Source organism: Lepidothrix coronata, unplaced genomic scaffold (assembly GCF_001604755.1).
Source record: "Lepidothrix coronata isolate B3197 unplaced genomic scaffold, Lepidothrix_coronata-1.0 Scaffold34, whole genome shotgun sequence".
Lineage (NCBI taxonomy): Eukaryota > Metazoa > Chordata > Aves > Passeriformes > Pipridae > Lepidothrix > Lepidothrix coronata.
The window spans coordinates 71,743-90,672 of NW_016690214.1; the positions used below are offsets into that span (position 1 = coordinate 71,743).

Genomic DNA, 18,930 nt, shown 5'->3' on the forward strand with positions numbered 1-18,930 from the left:
CGGGATTGCCGTCGGGCGGGAGCCGAGCCCCGGCAGCCGAACGCCCCCCGCCCCGTCCCAACCCCCGCCCCCACGCCCACCCCGCGGGGCCCCGCGGTCCGTGTGAACGGGCCCCCCCGCCGGGCCGGGGGAGAAAGGCGCCATTGTGCGGCCCTTCCTCCCGCTCCTCCGCGGCGCTGGCAGCTCCCGCGGCGCGGGGTCCGCGCCCCACCCGCCCGAGCAGAAAAAGGAGGTTAATGAGGACACGGCTTAAAAAACCCACCAAACCCCCCGCCCCGCGCTCCCCCCCGCCTCCGCGGCCGGGGCGGGTTTGCACACAAAGGCCGAGCTCGCCGGGCAGGGGCCGCCGCACCCCGACCCGCACCCCCGCCCGCCCCGTCGGGAGGGCAGAGCGCCGCGGCACCGGGCAGCGCCGGGGCCCGACCCGGTACCGGAGCGGCGGCCCCGGCGCTGTTCCTCGGACGGGAATCACTCACGGCTCCCGCCACCACCCCGTCCGGGCAGCGCAGGACCTCCGGGGGGACGCCCGGCCCGGTGTCACCTGCGTCCGGGGGCGCCCCCGACTCCCCCCGTCCCTTCGGGTGCCGGCCCCAGGCCCTTACAACCACGATTCCTTGTATGGAGGGGCCACCCGTCCCGTCGGGGCCACAGCACACACCACACGGTGCTCCCGGGCACCCCCCGGCCACACAGACCCCCTCGCCCCGGGACCACAAAGGGAAGCCAGACACGTTTCTATTTACAAAGTATATATTTAAACTGACATAAAAAGCAGGTCTCAAATGGACATTCACGGCTGGCAGAAGACACGTAGTTAAGCTTCACTTCTGAGACTGAGATTTAGCCAAATCGTTTTTGTACAAGTCTTAGATTTAAATAATTCCCACGCGCACACCCGCACACACACACACGCAGGATACACGTCGCTATGTACAGACACACATATACACCCACAGGTACGGTTTGCTCCAGGTGTGTCGGGACACACACGGACACGGGGCTGGAGCGAAGCCCCGACAGGGCAGGAGCGGCTCCAGGCTCTTTGCAAAGGGAAGGATCCTCGGGCTTTGGGGGCAGCGGGAGGACAGACAGCTCAACCCCCTCATCATCCTCCAACACCACCCGTGTCCCATGTCGGCGCTGGCACCGGGACCAGCACCTCGCTTCCTCGTACAAACCAAGTTAAAAATCTCAATTTTACAAAAATATGCCTCCAAAAAAAAATAAAAAATAAAAAGGAAAAGCAAACTGAATTCTCAGACACCATGGCTCCCTTTGCACAGCCAATCCAGCATCCTCCTACCAGGCAGCTCATGGGTCCCGAAAGGATGGGGAAGGGGACTGGACAAGGTGGAGCTGCCGATGGGCCCCACAGTGAAGGGGTGCCCCTTGCCCAGCCCCTTCCCCACTCTCAGGCTCCCTGGTGGTCACTCCCTATGAGCCCCCTGAGTCAGGAGCCTTCAGGAGCCCAGGGACAAGGGGAACCTGGCCCAGTTCAGCCCTCAGGCACTGCCAGGTTTGTGCTTCCCATCTGAGTGATGCCCAGAGCAAGGTGTCGGGACAGGGCCACCTGCTCCATCTCAGCCAAACCACAACCCGGGCACGGTCCCACTCTCCCCTCTGTGCCACGCTGTGGCTGAGCTGGGGGAGCAACCCCCACCAGCAGGGAAACTGCTGCACCTCCTCCAGGGCCATGAGACCCTCCCTGCCCCAGCCGGGGAAGAATCCCAGTTCTGGGAGGAATCCCACAGGCAAATCCGGCAAAAAATCCATCCAAGCCGGCGGGGCTGCTCCACACGGGAATATTTTGCCTCTTGGCTATTGTTTAACCAGCGTAAGGAAAGGGAAATATTTATTGTCTCTGACTGCATAAAGGTGGCTCTGGGATTTGTCAGGGATGTGGGTATTACAAAACACTTTATCGGGAGTCTTCCAACAGTCTGAAGTAAACTGTGATTGAGAATAAAAATAATAATAATCCACTTTCTATAGCAGAATAAAGTAACTAAATATGGGCAGTGAGATGCTCCCTCCCCAACCTCTCTGGCATTTCAAGAATGTAAACAGAGGGGGGTTTTGTTGGGGTTTTTTTGTTTTTAGTGGGTGGGGGAACAGAATCAAGCGACCAGACAAAATGAAAACAGATTCTCAGCTCAGTCCCATCTCCCACAGCTGCTACGACAACTCTATTAAAGTGCATTTCAGTATCACCCCTCAGGAACCTTACACACACAGACCTCCTCTCCTCTGCAAGAAAAGGGAATTCAAGTTAATACTCCAATACTTTTAGCCTTTTTATGGATTTCTGCTTTTCCCCGCCCCGACTTTGTAGCGACATTACTTTTTTTGTTAGACTGGAAACGCCCCATCCCCAACAACACTGTGAATTCAAGTGCTCACGTCAACTGTCAAGGGCAACAGTTCTGGACACAGCACACTTGATTGTACAAGCAACACCTTAAATCACAATCAAGAAATCCGGGCACTTCGCCCTCCGAGGGAGCAACACGTCCCCCTCCACCATCCATAGCATCATATGAAAAATAATAGTTAAAAAAACCCAGCACATACTTAGCTATGAACACCGTTATGTACACCGGCTCCTGCGGCAGATGCGTGAACTCGTTAGTTCTCAGTTTTATTGTCCCTTCTAGGAGCAACTGAGCAGTCACTGTTGTCTCCATTTAAATAAAACAACTCAGAGTTGAAATATATATATATAGATATATATATAAGCATTTTTTCTTAAATAACATATTTACATCTAATAGAAAATATAACTCTAGAGATAATCTTTCCAACGAAATGTAAGACGTGAAAAAAAAAAACCAAACAAAAACAAAAGAATGAGTTAATGAATTTAGGACAGTTTCTAAATTCTCTCCAGGACCAAAAACAAAAGAAAAAAAAAAAAGAAAAAAATTTTAAAGGAAAAAAAAAAAAAAAAAAAAAAAAAAAAAAAAAGAAAAAAATTTTAAAAGAAAAAAAAAAAAAAAAAAAAAAAAAAGAAGAGAGGCCCACCAAGCTCTAACCAAGCTTTTGTCTGGATCTGACTGAAGAAAACCCCAGCACCACCTCCACCAAACTCATCGCTTCTCCTTAAAGAATCCTTGGTCCGTGCTGCTCTCCTTGATGGTGACGGTCAAAAAGTTAGAGGTCACATCAGTTACCACCACCTTCTCCAGGTTGTTGAGAGAGGGGCTCCAGGACTCCTCCTCGGGGTCCCCCAGGATCCTGGAGACGGGGATCCTGGCGATGAGGGAGGGTCGCCCCGCCGGGCCCCCCACGCCATCGCGGTACAGGCTGCCCACGCTGCCCGGGTTCACCGCGCCGTGCAGGAGCTTGGGCCCGCCGGGGTCCAGCCCCCCCTGCCCCTTGGGGTCCAGAAAGTCCGCGCGGTGCTTGGCCAGGCGCGGGGGGAAGGTCTCGGCGCCCGCCTCGGCGCGGTTGGGGCCGGGCAGGGCGCCGGGCAGGTCGGGCTCCTGCCGCCGGGCCAGCTGGATCACGCTGTGTCCCGAGCCAAACTTGGCCGCCCCCGTCGCAGCCTCCTCCATCTTCCTGGCCTTCAGGTAGTCCCCCACCTTGTCCCCCGGGTCCCCCAGTTTCCTCTTGGAGGCATCCAGAGTCTCCGCCAGGTCCTTGTAAAGCTCCTTCCTGGGCTTCGGGCCTCTCTTTTTGGGGGTCTCCCCGGGTTTCTCCTCCACACGGATCACCCGGTCCCGGATGCTGTCTCCCTTGGGGGTGCTGGTGCTGGAACTGCCCTGGGGGGCCAGGGCTATGTTTCTCAGTCCTTCCCTAGCCCGGGACGTGGAGCCCAGCTCCTGGGGGGACCTGCCGGGATATGGCACCCGGATCCCCCTGGAAGAGTCACTGCGGAATTCATAGGTTTTGGCTTTGGCTTTTGCCTGGGCCTGCAAAGAAGATAAATCACCCGGTGACTTTATTATCCTGCCATCCGGCTGCATAATTACAACTTACAAGAGGCCACCTTTGAGGGGAGCATCCTCCAAAGGGGCCAGAAAGAGCCCCTCGCTGTGGCGTGCAGCCCTCACATGTGGGCTCCGGCCTCCTTACCTTTAGCAGGAAGGTTTTGGGCTTGGGGCCTCGCTTTTTGGGCCCGTAAAGTTCCATTTCTCGCTCCCTAGAGGTGTTAAAAGAACCAAAGCTTCAATTCAGCATAGCTACAAGACAGCAACATATTTACAAGCACAACTGCTACAGCTTGTAAAGGCCTTGTACCTCTCCTCGAAGGCTGCGAGCAGCCGGGCATCCAGGATGTTTTCCTCGGGTTCCCAAGTGCTGTACCTGGGGGGGCACGGAGAGAGAGGAGAGCGTGAGCAGAGCCAGCAAAGGACAAAATAAATAAAATAAAAAAACAGGGGCATAAAAGGAGGGACCCAGTTCGCATTCTGGCACAAAGGGGGAGTGGGGGTGCAGCCAGCATCCCCCCGGCCCCTGCTGCAGACCCCCGGGCCCCACGGGCGACTTACTTCTGCGACCAGCCCTTCCATTTGACCAGATATTCCATGCGGCCCTGCGGATGGGAAGCGAGGAAAATAAATATGCGCGGAGCGAAAACCGCGATAAAACCGCCCCGCAACAAAGGTCCCCCCGCAACGCCCCACGCATGGAGCGGAACACGGGAGGGGGGGGCGCGGGGAGGGGGATGCAACAATGAAAAATAACGCGGATTTAACACAGCACACACACCCCCCCGGGCGCGGATTTAACACAAACCCCCCCCATGCGCGGGGCGCGGAGGGCGGGAGCGGCGGAGCGGAGCCCGCCCCGCGGCGGAGGGAGACAGAGCCGCCCGCAGCGGGCCGGGGCCGGGGCGCGGGGGGCCGGGGGCGCGGCGCGGGGGGGGCGCGGGGGGCACCTACTTTGCGGATGCGGCGCTTGAGCAGGGCCTCGGCCGCGAAGACGCGCTCCCCGACGGCCGAGAGCTCCATGTTTACGCGGCCGCTCGCAGCGCAGGGGCGGCCCCGGCGCAGCCCAGACCATAATACTCCGCCCGCTGACGTCACCGAGGCCCCCCCGCGCCCGCCGCCGCCGGAGCCGGGTGGAATATTCCGCCCGCGCCGCATTGGCCCCGCCGCGCCCCGCCCGCCGACGTGCGGCGCGTCCCGATGGCCGCGGGGAGGGGCCGCCGCGGGGGACACGCCCCCGGGACACGCCCCCGGGACACGCCCCGCTCGGGGGGGCGGCCCCGGGGGGGCGGGAAGGGACGCGGAGCACAAAGGGGGACCGCGGCAGCGGGACGGGGTGGGGGGAGATTCCGGCAGCCCCGGGGACGGGGCGGAATGTGGGCCCCGCAGCCCCGGGGACGGGACGGGGGCTTCCGCGGCACCTGGACGGGGCGGACTGGGGGCTTCCGCGGCCCGGCGCGGCGGCCGGTGGTCAGACAAACGGAGCGGTGTCGGGGCGGGGGGCGCTCCGGCATACTGGGTCCCCGTGGGTCCCCCTCACCGGCTCTGCCTCTCGTCCTGCCGCACTGCAACCCGCCCGAGACCCATCGCCTTCTCCCCGAGGCGACCACGGGAGAACGAGACACGTGTGTCAGGACGACGAGTCGCGGGAAATGGGTGCAGCCTCTGGGGGACCGGCGGTCTCACGGGGCCGGTTTTCGCCCGCAAGCGGGAAGGGTCAAAATCTGCCCCCTGCGCCGTTCGGGGGGAGGGCTCGGGGGGGCCGGACAGCCCTTCAACCCATTCCTGCTGAGTGAAGCGGTTTTCGTGTCCGTGGACAGCGCCGCGGGTGGGTGCTGCCCCGAGGGTGGGACCCGCAGCACCACGGCGCGGTGCTGAGTGGGCTCCTACGGCCCCGTCCACTCGTGACAAGACCTCTCATGGATCTGCTCCTCCTTCCTGCCTTCATTTTCCCTTCCCTAAGGAGTTCGGCGGCTGCCGCGCTCACGCGTGGGAGACTTCGGTCTGCGCCTGCCTTCCGGTAAATGAGACCACGACTACGGTGGGGAGCTCCGGGACACGGGGTCCGCCGAGGCCGGCAGCGGGAACCTCGAGGAGAATTGTTTCTCGAGGGCATCCTCCTGCCGCCGCGTCACCCAGGCGGGCAGGGACCTCCAACGGCGGTCACGAGTGGGGCTCTGGGACCCCGCGGGGAGCACTGACAACTGGACCCCCACAGTCCCACGCGAGACTCGGGAGGTAGTGGGTCGGTCTCGGTGGGCAGATCCCTCCTGCCACCGTCCCCGGCCGACGTTTAACTGCGCTCACTGGAGGAGGCAGGAGATTCCCATTCCACGGCTCTCGTGGACTCCCACACCACGCTTGCAACCCCGCGCCACGGGAGCCTCCCCGCTAAGCGTTTTTTGCGTGGCTTGGCCGGGCCGGGGGGGAGAGCAACCCCCGCGCCCTCCCGGACCACGGCGATCTGCGTCCCGAGAAGTTTTTCGTTAATGTCGAATTAATCTGTGCTAATTAAGGCTGGACGCGGGGCGGCTCATGAATCGGCACGGATGCGGCGGACCGGATCCCGCTCCCGAGAAGCTGCCGCTCAGAGGAGAGACCCGGCGGTACCGGGCGCAAGGCCCAGCGGGGGGACGGAAGCGCATCGTGACCCCCCGGCCCGACCGGTGCCGGCGCCGCCGTCTCGTCCACTGCTGGGGGCTCCCGGGGCAGCGTCCGCGGCGGCGCAGCGGCGCCCATCCCCGTGGCCGTGGAGCTGCTGCAACCCGCGGAAGCTGGTGTTCGTCCAGCACCGTGACTGTCGGTGTCCCGGCACACGTGGGAACCGCAGACCCGGGCCGAGTCTCCCCACACCGACGCCGCACGGGAGCCCCGATAGTCTGTGGATCTCCCGACTGAGCAGCCACCTCTGCCCCTTCGCCGAGCTACGCGGAGCCCCACGGCCACGCGTGGGTGTGCAGAGCCGAGAGGCCGCGGTTCCGGCTGCCTCACGTGCGGGCGTCAGCGCAGGAATAGCTTCATCCTCCCGCTGTAACCCACGCGGGACCCGCGCGGAGCCGGGGCGGCACCCCCGACTGCGGTGCGGGGGGGGCAGGGACAAGGCGAGACGTAAACGAGAACGGCACAGGGAAAGCAGCGCGGAGCGGCCGCCGCCGCGTGGGAACCGACCGGAGCCCCCGCGCGTGGGTGAGCCGGGTCCGGGGCTGCGGCCGCTCGTGGGGGTCTTGGTTCGGAAGAAGAAGCGGGACGGAGCTGACCCGGAGCCGTGGCATGAGGCAGCGGCGGGCGGGACTGTTCCCGGCTCCGCCGGGCGATTCCTCTCGCTGCCGGAGGGAGTCCGGGGACCCCCTCGCCCGGGGCCGGCGGCGCTGCGGGGCCCCCCTGCCAGGCCGGGCCAACGGAAGCAGCAGCGGAGCCGGGGCACGGGCCGCCCTCCAGGCTCCCGAGGTCAGCGGCAGGGGCTACCTGGGCGTCCCACGGGCTCTTGGCCGAGGGGGGGCCGCTCGTCCCCGCGTCTCCACCGCCCACGCAGACAGCGGCCCGGTCTCTGGGTCCCGGGCTCGGTGCCGACTCGGGGACAGCTTCGGCCCGGCGAGGACGTGTGCCGGCGCGGCAAACCCCGTTTCTGCCCGTTTGACCCCAAATCCACCTCTTGGCTGCCGGGTCTCCGCTCCCCCAACACGCACTCGTGAGATGAATTTCTCGGGGCTCAGCGGGCCGCCGCGGCGCAGAGTTCCCGGCTCCCCCCTCGTTTCTCGCTGTGCGGGGTTTTCCACGGCCACGAGTTTTGCAACGAAACCGGGGGGCTGCAGCCCCTTCCGGCGTCGCGCGTGGGGCGGTGGAGCGAGCACGCGTGTCCGAGCGCGGCTGAGCCTGGAGCGGCGAGGCGGACCTGGCTCCAACCCAACACCGGCACCATCGATTCCCGCACTGCAGCCGGGCATTCCCCCGCGCCTCCCGTGCACTGCAGTGACCATGCTTCAGAAGCTACTCCGTCCCACGGCCACTCGTGGAGGGACGGCAGGATCCAGCCCAGATCCCGACCCGGTTCCCCGGGTGGCCGAGGATGCCGGTGCTCCTTGTATATCCGTTTATGCCACGGTCGCTCTCCACTGTGTCGACAACCCTTCTCCTGGGCGACCCCAGCACGGCCCCCACAGTGGGACCACCGAGGGGGACGGGGGCAGAGCAAATCGCCCGTTGTCAGAGCCCCAGGGCCCGCCCGTCCCCGAACCGACCCTGCAACCGGGGTGGCCCTCGGGACCCGGGAAAGGCATCCTGCAGCCCGGGTACCGACGGGCAGCGTACGGTGCGCCCCGGAGCCCCATTCCACGCGAGCTCCCTGAATGCGTGGATACCCCCCCGCACACTCGGGGCGGCCAGACTCGGGTTCCCGGTCAGCTCCGCCGACCGGTTCGGCTCTGGGTGTTTCCCGGTTCGGTTCCGTCCCCGAGCCATGCGGGAAAACGATTCCCTCCACTGGTGGATGAATGGAGCCGAGAGGAGTTTCGGGCAAATTCACGGCCCCCGGGCCGGTACCAGGCTGTCTCGACGGGTGGGCGCGGACCGAGGACACCGCGGCATCGCCGGCCCCCCCCCGGCCCACGGCCTTTTCCGGGACTGGGGGCTCAGCCCGGCCCCCGGGATGTTGCCTTTTCGTTTCCGAGCATCTCGAGGATAATCGGGGAGGCAGAGACTGGCTCCGAGCTGCGGCACCAGCACCCCAAGGTGCCGCTGGGGATGCTGCCGGGAAGCGCGGAGGTACCCGGTGTGGGGAGGGGAGATCTCGGGGGTTCCCGTGCAGCGGCGTCCGCGCGGGGCTGCACCAGCCCCGGAATTTCCGTGTGAGTAAGTTTTCATGTCAAGGTGTTTGGCATCGAATTCGTGACCGGGCAGGACTTCCCCGGCGGCTCCGGAGGTGAAGTAGAGACGGGAGGCAGCGCGCCCCGATGGACCGACCCCTGGCACGGCTGCCGCCCCTTCGCCGGAGACCGGAGGGGGCTGGCGGGGCCATAGAGGGACCTCCGTGTGGTCGGACTCAGGAGAGCGAGAGGATGCCGGCCCCGGGGACTCTGCCGAGCACCTGAGCAGAACAACCTCTCTCCGCTCCGCCGGTCGTTATTCCCCGGTTACCGGGGCCTTGGTTAGCCGGCGAAGCGACCGCTCCGAGGAGGTGCAGCCCAGCGGCGCGGCTGGTCCCCAATCGCGCTCCACCGCCGCCCCGGGACCGAGCCGAGCATCTTCCCCGGCGCAGGCGGTACTGAGGGACAGCGGCGGCCCCGCCGACCGGGGCAGCCAAGCCCCTCCGACACTCCCCGGGCCAGCCCAGAGAGCGGCTCGTCCCGACGATGCCGCACGGAAACGCTGACCTTCCCGGCGCGTTCCCGCCGGCCCGGTGAATTCCAGGTGCTTTCCATAGGTGGCACCGTCCTCCTGGAAATGGCGACTGCGGCCGCCGCGCAACCGGCGGCGCTCCCGCTACCCCCGGGGGGCACTGCCGCCCCCTCCGCCCCGGGCAGCCCGCCCGCATCGAAGGTTCATCAGGGCAGGAACCCCCCCGCACCGAGGGTTCAGGAGCGCCCGCAGGAGCCCCGGGTGCTGTGACCCGCGGCAAAGCGGGGAGGGGTCCCCTCTGCGGTCCCGACGGGGGAGAGAAGCCGCCGTTCTCTCCCGAAGCACAGACCCACGAACGCTCGGGTAGTCTCCCGCATCGGTCTTCCTCGTGGCAGCGGTTCACGCGTGTCCTGCAGATCTCTGCTCCCGTGGGGCCGCCGTGCCCCGAGCCCCCTGCTCCGGCGAGGCTGACCGGCGGAGTCCCCACCGAGGGAGCGTCCACGGGGCGCCCCGACGGCAAAGCGCCCTCTCCCCGTTTTCCAGGCGTGCCGACACGCACCGGGAGCCCCTCATCACCCCCGGCGCCGGGGTCGCCCCACTGCAGCTTCGCGGGTCACCCCGAACGCCCCGGGCGAGAAAAGCGCCGCTCCCGGGACCGGGGGCGCCGTTTATCACCCGCTCCAGGCTCCGAGCGCTCTGCACAAAAGATCTTTTGTTCCTGGGGATTCTGAATTTGCTCATTATTTGTAGGAACATAAACACGAGCTGTTTGCGGAGGGGGAGAGGGAGGAACCGGCCCGAGTGCGGCGTGGGGCGAGGAAACGGGAACGTTCCGGGGTATTCCTGCACCCCGTCTAGCCGGTGCGGCTCCGTCCCACCGGCTGCTTCCCGCGCCGAGGCCGCGCTGCTCGGCCCGCAAGGACGGCAGAAGGACGGACCTGCTCCCTGCAGCGGCCACGGGAGCGTCACGAGTGGGCAGGGGCCGGAGTGGGACGGAGCGCGGCGCGCAGCCCGGCGACACCGATGGCGGCGGCCCCGCCGGGGAAATCTGACGTAGATGTGACTGATGAGACGGGGTGCGACCGCAGCCGCCCGGGGCTGCCGCTACCCCTATCATACATCCTGCCCGGCTCAGTCTCGTCTCCGTCCCTATCCATCCCCTCCCGTCACCGCCCTTCCCGCGGCTCCGCTTTTAACAAAAGCAATTAGAGGTGAAGCGCTGCTCATTTGCAATCCACCTAATGACCGGCGGTGAGTTCCCCCGGCCGCGGGGAGGGTCGGCGGCGGCAGGCCCGGGCCCTGTGGGGTGGGGGGCGCGGCCCGGCCCCGCCCTCCCCGCGGCCCCGCCCCCGGCCCCGCCCCGCCCAAGGTAGGCGCTGTATTTAGGTTCATGCCCTTATATGGCGATGCGCGCGGCGCCCCGCGGACGGCGCGCACCATATAAGGCAGCGGCGCGCGGGCCCGGGTGAGCTGGTGGGCGCTGATTGGCCCGTCGGTATCGCAGCAACGGCCCTCGCGGGCGGAACGGCCCCGCGCCCCCCCCGCCGGGACCCCGCGGGGGCAGAGCGGGACCCCCCTCACACCGGGGGACCCCGACTCACCGCCCCGGCGCGCGCCCCCCGGCCCCCGCTGTCGCCTCGCTGCCCCTTCCCGCCCCGGGGCTCCCGGCCCCCCATCTCGCCGCTGGTGTTCCGTGGGCACCGACGGCACGCGGGAGCCCGCGGCGCTCCAGAAGTGCGGCGGGACGGCCGGTCCTCTGTCTCCGCAACGCGGGTCACGGAGGAGGCCGACCGAGTCCGTCCCACTCGCGGCAGAGGGTCCGGCGGGACGGCGGGCCGGGAAAGCCGACAGGACGGGGCGGCCCCCCTGCTCCGCCTTCGAGTGGGACTTCGAGTGGGCAGGGGGAGCGGGGGGACGAGTGACCCCCGTCTGGGGCACAGAGACTCGGGGGCTTTGCGGAGGGAGGCAGCCGGGGGCGCTGCGCCGGGCGAGGTATTCCCGGGAGGCACCGGCGCCCTTCGCACCGTGCGCGGCGGAGACAGCGGCTTCCGCGCACGCGGGCGCCACCCGTGATGCACTCACGGCGCGGGAAAGCGCCTTCCCATGTCCAGTCGCCACGGTGTGGACCAGCCGAACGGGAAAGATTTCCCGCTCTCCTGTGGGGAAAGGATCACCCCGGTCCGGCTCCCACACTCCCGTTTTCGGGACATCCCCTCACTTCGCGGACACCCGCGAAAATCACCGGCGGAGAGCGAACCTCCGGCAGCGCAGGCACCAGCCGCGCACCCACGGGTGTCCGCTCCTGCCTCGCGCCCAGGCGCCCGGGGGTCCGCCGCCGTCACGGGCGGGGGGCGGCGACACGGTGCGGGGCCGTGGGGTCGAGTTTTCGTTGCGGCTTCGGCGCGGAGCCGGCGCGTGGCCGAGTCGCGGCCGCACGGCGCCGCGTCCCCCCGGCCCGATTATTTTTATGTATTTTATTTTAATTTTATTTTAAACCGAAAGCAAAACCGGGCGCTGCGGGAGCGGCTGCGGGGCCGGGGCTCCTCCTGCGCGGCGGGTTGCGGGGGATGATCCGCCGCCCCTCCACCGCGCCCTCCCGGGTTCGGAGCCGCCGCCGCCCTCGGCGGGCACCGGGCGGGGGCTGCGGGCACGTGCCGGGCTGGCGCTACGGGGCCGGGCGCGATCGGGGCGGGCTGCCCCGCGCCCCCCCCCGCGCCGCAGGTGAGGCCACGCACCGAGCTCCGCCGAGGTCCCGCCGCCCCGCAGAGCCTCCGGCCGCCCCCCGCGCCGCCTGCCCCGGGGCTCCCCGGGGGGGCCGGCGGGGAGGGCTGCGCCGCTTCCTCGCCGTCCCCCCCCATGGCAGGATTCAGCGGGCTCCGCCGAGCAGCCATTTTCTGCAGCTGCTTCTCCACCGGAGCTCAGCCGGGCGGCGGGGCCGGGCGGCGGCACAGCCCGAGGGACCCCTGCCCCGCTGCCCTCCGCCGGGACGGGCGCCCCGAGCCCTGGCGGGCGGGGCCGGGGGTGGCCGGGCTGCGCCGCAGGGCTCTCCGTGACAATCCCACCCTTTCCCCGCCATTTTGTTACCGTGCTGGCGTTTTCCCAAAGCAGAGACAGAGCGGGAGCCTTGGGAACGGGCCCCTGTTGTGCCGGGGCGTTCGCGACCCGTGGCCCCGCTGCCTCCCACCCCCGCCGCGCCGCACCTGGCAGCGGGGCCGGTCCCGGGACGCGTGGCCACCGCCGGCACCTTCCCACCGGGGTTGCCCCGCTCCCCTTCGCGCCCCGCGCACGCAGCACCGAGGATCATGACTGTCTGAGTCCACGCAGGACCCTGTCACGCGGGGCTGGCACCGATCTCCGGGACGCTCTCCCCAAGCAGAGGATCCCGAAGCGTGGTCACCAGACTCTCTTCCCGATGGACCGGGGACGCGGGGCTGGTCGCCTCCCTCCGCCCTCCCCATGGGCATCGCAAGTGCCCCTCGGGGCGGGGGGAACGTCCCGTCGGGTAGGGTCCGCCACGGCGCCGTGCCGTTCGGCACAGCATCCTTCAGCCTTGCTCGGTTCCGGTGGCGGTCCCGGCTCCTCGCGGGACCAGCCCAAAGGCCCTCGCGGGAAACCCGTGGGGACGACACTGGCCAGTGCTTGGCTGGCCAACGCGAGGCCGGGCGCGCCGTCGTGGCGAAGAGCACGACCAGACCGGCGGGAAGGGCGGCGAGGGGACGGAGGGAGGCGGCCGGGACGAGCCGCGGGACAGCACCGGGGGCGCGGGAATGGGCGGGCAGGATGGCGGATGCCCCGACGGGGCGGGCCAGTCTCTCCACTCGCGCGGGGTCTGATGAACGCCTGGTTGACACCAACCAGGGAACCCTGCCGGTGGGTGCGCGTCCCTCCCCCACGGCTGCATTCCCGTGTCGGGGGAGGGGGTCGGATGTGGCACGACGCGGGCGATGCCCCATGAGAGCGGATGCGGAGCGCGGCGGGGCCGGTGCGTGCCCCGGGCTGAACCTCCGGAGCTGAGCGGCGGCGGAGGGCGCAGAAGGGAGTGGGGAAGGAGGGGGCTCATGCAGTGCTGCAATGCAGCGCCGCGCCGAGCCCGCCGGCCCGGCCGCGCTCTGCCGCCCGTCACTGCGGCAATGCGGGTGGAAGCCCCACCCGGGCTGGACCGAACCAAGCCGGGCATCCCCTGCCTGGCCGAGCCGCCCTCCACCCCAGCCGCGCCGGGCTGTCGCTCTCCGCCGCTTCCTCGCCCCTGTTTCGTTTTCCTCCCGCCCCTGCCAGGACCGCGGGACGTTTCCTCCCGCGGCGGGAGGAACCGGGACCCGGGTACCAAGGACCGCCCGCTTGCCCTGTGTTTGCGGAGGGTGGGCCTTATCCTGCCTCCGGCGCTGGACACCCGCAGACCCTGCCAGCAGCCGCCCTGGCCCCTTCCAGCACCCCGGCTTCTCGCTGCGACTCCCCCGGGCGCCGAGACATGCGAAGCCGCCGGTGCTGCACCGTCCCGGGGCGGATCCCCGGTCTCTGCCCTGCTCCGTTCCAATTTCTCCCGGGGGAATCTTCCCTATCTCACCTCCGGGCCCCCACCCTCTCTATTTCTCCATCTCCTTCCCCCCGTCCCCGATGTCCCTTCCTCGCGGTCCCACTACAAACAGCGCTGCGGGTCCCACGTGGGACCCCGGGCGGGGGGCTCCCACCTCTGCTCCGCTTCCCCGCGGCTGCCATCTGACTCTTGGACACGCAGCACTGCGGCCGCGCGTGGGAGCACCCGGTAAGAGGGAGCCCCACGCCGCAGCCGCTTTCCCGCGCCCCGAGGTGCCGGTGTGCGGTGGGGTGCGGGCAGCGCCCTGGAGGGAGGGGATTCGTCTTATAAAAGCCACCCATAAAGACACAAACCCAGCAGGGCACGGTGGACCACGGGGTACATAAAATATCCGGGTGCGAGGTTTAAGACTGGGGGGGCCACTATAAGCCCCCACCGCCTGTCCTTGTCCAACAGGCTGTGGATCACTCCCCTCGCTATTTGCCTCCTGCCGCAGCAGCCGGGGGCTGGATCCAGGGATTCTCTCCCAGCTATGCCAGGCAAACTGGGTTCTGCCCTCCCACCTGGATGTTTTTTTTCTGACGCGGTGAAAATGGCACCGCATTCCAGCTCCAGCTCCTGCCGGTGCGGACTCAGCCGCTGGATCCTGCCATGTCTGCGTTTGCTGAAGGAAATCTCAGCGGAGCCCCCGAATTTCTTCCCTGGGAGAGGTTTACAGGCTGATCAAAATATCCTTAACCTTCCCTTCGGGAGGCCGGGCACCCCCGTGGCTCACTCTGGGGCTCCCCGCGCCCCTATGCCATCCCTCCGCCTCTCCCCGACTCCTCTCCAATATTTCAGTGTCTCTTTTGAGCTACCGGAGGCTGTTCCACGCGAAAGCGGGCTCACCAGTGCCACACACCGAGCAGTACCACCGCCCGGCTCTGCCCTCGGTCCCCTGCGCACACGGGGAACCTTCCCCGGTGGCGGTGCCGTCCCTGTCCCTCTCCCCCCCCCGCCATGCGACACAGTTCCCGGTGGCACCGAGAGAGCGGCTGCACACGACGCTCCTTGCCGCGGAGATTTGTTGTTTAACTCCTCAGGCAGGGGTGAATAGATGCGGGGACAGAGCGATCCCTGACCGCAAACCCCCCCGTGCTCGCGGGGGGCTCCCAATGCCCCGGGCAGGTTCAGCCCTTGGCTCCTCCTGCCATGGTCCTTCTCCAGGAGCAAGAAAAGGGTCACACTTCGGGGGCACTTTGGGAACCCACCCTGCCCCGGCGGGGGAAGGTCCCGGGACCCCCCAGGGATGGCTGAGCCCCGAAGCCCCGCACCGAGCGGCTGCCGGGCTGGTTCTCTGCAACAACCCCCGCTCATCGCAGCCCCTCCTGTGACTGAGCATCTCGCAGGACACCGTCCCAGGTGCCCCCCAGCAGGTTCCCCTCCTCGTGGAACTCCAGCTCACACCGGGCTGTGCTGAGTCCCCGGCTGGCCGCTCTCAGCCCACGGCCACGGGGGTGCTACTTTCACGGTCCCTGTGCCACCCCCAAGCTGGGCTTTCTCATCTCCCAGCACTTGGGACGTGGCACCAGGCAGCAGTTCTCAGTCACACGAGGGTTGCGGGAGGGGGCGGGGCGGCGCTGGGCAAAGGCAGAACTGCCTTGCCAGAGAAAGAAAGCAGAGTTAAATCTGTCAGCCCGAAAGCAGAGAGACAATGCCACGGTCGAGACTTATTTGTCACATACTCAGGCGAGAGATGGAAGGAATTCCTGTGATAATGCTCGTCCCTGCTCAGCCGCTGCTGCTGAACCACAAATTGCTGCTTGCAGCACAAAATATGGAAATGGGATACATTAGATTAGACGCCTTTCTTGTTGGGGCTCTGCTCTAGGAGTTATTTCTGAGTCCAGAGAGTTAAAGAATCTTCAAGCAGCAAAGCATCAGACTCTGGGAAAGTGGGTCTGCTTCAGGTGGTGGAGCTACAAAAAGGAAACACATCAGGAAAGCGGCTACCGTGGAGCCAGTGAAGGATTTTTCAAAGCAGAGAGAGACATCCAGGGAGGGCTCTTCCCACCTCGGGTTAAAAATGGCTCAGGGTCAGGTTGAGCCCTTAAACTCGAGATAAGGCATCATTCCACCAGTCGCCGGGGAGAGGGGAGGCACCGCTGGTGTCCGACCACCGCAGCTTCTTCTCTGCACAACCCACCATGAATTCCCCTGGTTTATCTGTTGTGGTGCCTTCATTTGACAGAAGGACACAGGCAGAGGAAGGACAGTGTCACGGCTGGACCCAGCACACATTCCTGATGTTAAAATGACAGCCTGGCTCGCACCGCACGGCAAATGGATGGGTACAGCGAGGACAACGCTTCAGCCTTCATTTTTCAGCCATGTGGAATTACTAACATATGTGAAAATTAACGTTTCCAAGCATATGTGAATATTACCATTTATTTTGTGCTTCGGTGGCTCCTTGATACCGAACAAACCTCCCCGAAGCTTGTATTTGGTATTAAAAAGAACCTGACGCTCCATTTTAATTTTTTTTCTTTCAGACAAAATATAAAATATTTCTTTTCCCATGTCCCCGGGACTGTGAGCTCCGAGCAGCTTCCCGAGCTTGAGGAGCCCGTTCCTTCCGAGGCAACGGCGATGGGAAGGGGCATCCATCCCCGGGGTGCGGGAGATGGGGTGGCACCAGGACAGGAACCCAGAAATTCAGAGGGGGGAACGCCCCCAACCCCTGTCGTCTGAAACGCGATGCCCAGGCTCTCACAAAGGGCATTTTTAGGGGGTCCTGGCCGCTCTCCCCAGTGCCGGGGCCAAGCGCTGCCCACCCCCCTGCCATCCCCGCGCTCCCCGATGCGGTTTGACTCCCCTTTCCCAGCGTGCCGCCCGTGGGATGAGCCCTTCCCGCACGGCACAGCCCACGCCCGCAGCCCGGCGTGGCCATTTTAGCCCGCACTCGCTCCCGCCGCTGCCGCAGCCCCGCTCGCCGCCCCCGCCGCCTCCTCGCTCTCTCCAGCGGCTGCGGAGCGGTCCCGCCTCGGGGCTGGCGTGGCGATGCCCACGCGGCGTGACACGGTTCCGCGGAGCATCCCCTGGAGCGGTCCGGTCGCACCGGCCGCCCCCGGGCTGAGCTCGCCGACCCCCCCCCGCCACCGGCGGCACCGGGTGGGCGGGAAACGCTGAGTCCGAGTTCGCCGTTCCCAGCTCTGGGAGCGGCTCCTGGGCTGCAATTTTCCACCCTTAGCTTCAGCCGAAGGATAGCGTGTGACATTTGAGTCATCCTGGATTTCCTATTCTTGTGCTTCATAAACGAAGTGACAACGTCCCCGTGCTGGGCATGAGGGGAAGGGGCAAACCCGGGGGCCCCGGGTGGACCCTTCCCTGGGGCAGGTTGTTCTATCTGTGCCTCATTTCAGAGCAGTTACCAAACACCACCATTCCTCGTCCTGTACATCCCAGGCTCATCCCTACTGTGGACAAAGACAGAGCATCCAGAGGCATCCCAGGTGATGTGGCTTCACAGTGGCCCAACCAGAATTTTTTGCTCAGCACAGTTTTTATATCCAACATTAAATACACATTTGTTGAAGCTTCCATCAGTTCAGACCCTCCGTTCAGGCTGCTGTTAATGCATTTTCTAATAATATCCAAGGCTTTTACATTTATTTTCTCTATCTGCAGGGCTTTGCCCTCGCTGCTACGGCACAACAGCAACACCTCTGAATGGTTTAGGTTATCTATCCCCTTTCTCACCTCCAACGAAGCACTTTTATGCCAAAATAGCAATGTATAAAAAGCCTGGATAATGGCAGTGTGGCCATGCTTCACTTCCCAGGAGCTTCCTGGGACAGAGCCTGTAGCACTGGTGGAGCTCAACCATCCCCTGCAAAAAGGTGCTGGTGTTTGACAGGGCTCCTGGAGGGTTTGGGGGATCCTGGAGGGTTTGACAGTTGGTGTTTAGGTTTCCTTCTCTCCCCACCCCGGAACCCCAGGGCCTGCTGCCAAGCAGAGTCACCCAGGGACAGCACACAGCCTGGCTCCTGGAATCCAGGGTGGTTCCTGCCAGGCTGCACTGTGTTGCAGTGTGTTTTATATGCCTGCTCCTTCGATAAAAATAAATCTTCATGTTTGCAGTTTGCTTTAAACTACATTAAGGTGTCAGCTGAACTGACGGCTCCTGTGAGAAACGACCTCAGGAGGTGCCAGCAAATGGCTCCTGGGTGACGGGAGGCACTGGCGGGTCCCAGCCTGGGGGAAGAGACCCCAGCCACCCTCAGGCCTGCCAGGGCCTGCCCCAAACTTTCATCATTGCAGAGACCCTCGTTTCTCTCCCATTTTCACCCAAAGGTCTGTCATGCAGTAACACCCCTTCAGTGTCCACGAGACTCCACATGCCGGCACAGAGCCAGGGATGGCTTCTATGAGCAGCTGCACCACCAGGTCCCTTTTCCTTTTCCAGTCTCCTTTCCAACTCACCACCAACCCTCTTTTCCTTCCCCAGCAGGCTGCACACATCCAGTTGCAGCCACCTCAGCTCCTCTCCCATGTCACCCACCCCGTCCCCCTCTCTGTCACTCCCTGAAGCAATCATGGGGTCCCTTCTCAGGAGTGCAGTGAGGGGGGCCAGGACCTCAGCCCCCATCTCCATCCAACCTCTCACTCACACAACCACTCTCCATCACCATGCTGACGCTGTCCGAGGCCCGGCCACGCCACAGAGCCGTGGTTGGGTCAGGCACTGCTGGCCCAACTGCCTTGTGAATGTGTGAGCTGCTTTGGTTTGCCTATAACAGGATTTTTCCCAGCTCAGGGTGCAGCAGGAGTTTTCCCAGGCACAGGGGATCCTCAAGAGCCACTAAACAAGGCTCTGGAAGCACCTGGAGCTGGTCTGGGCCGTGCTGACCCTGTGCAGCCGCCTTCCTCTTCTGGCAAGAACGTGAACAGAGCCGTGTCCTTGTGGCCGTCCCCTCTGTCTGCTCTGACACAGATCTCACATGAATCTGGGCTGAATCCAAATGATCTTATCTGTGGAGAGACTGAGGATTTCCTACTGCCAGGCTTTTTTGACTGCTCAAACCAGAAGCAGCCCCACGGGATGAGAGAGGCGAGGGGGCTCAGGGGTGGGGAAGCAGGGAAGCCGTCTCA

The 18,930-nt window shown here is 64.9% G+C and overlaps 1 protein-coding gene across 1 annotated transcript; it reads right to left on the minus strand.

The window, feature by feature from the left end:
* Positions 1–732: 732 nt before the first annotated feature.
* Positions 733–5,001, minus strand: CBX8 (chromobox 8). The gene is made up of 5 exons (XM_017812163.1): positions 4,884–5,001; positions 4,491–4,534; positions 4,240–4,305; positions 4,075–4,141; positions 733–3,911 (listed from the first exon to the last, which is right to left on the minus strand). The coding sequence occupies exons 1-5, from the start codon at positions 4,950–4,952 to the stop codon at positions 3,087–3,089; spliced, it is 1,071 nt and encodes a 356-aa protein (XP_017667652.1). The 5' UTR covers positions 4,953–5,001; the 3' UTR covers positions 733–3,086.
* Positions 5,002–18,930: the final 13,929 nt, after the last annotated feature.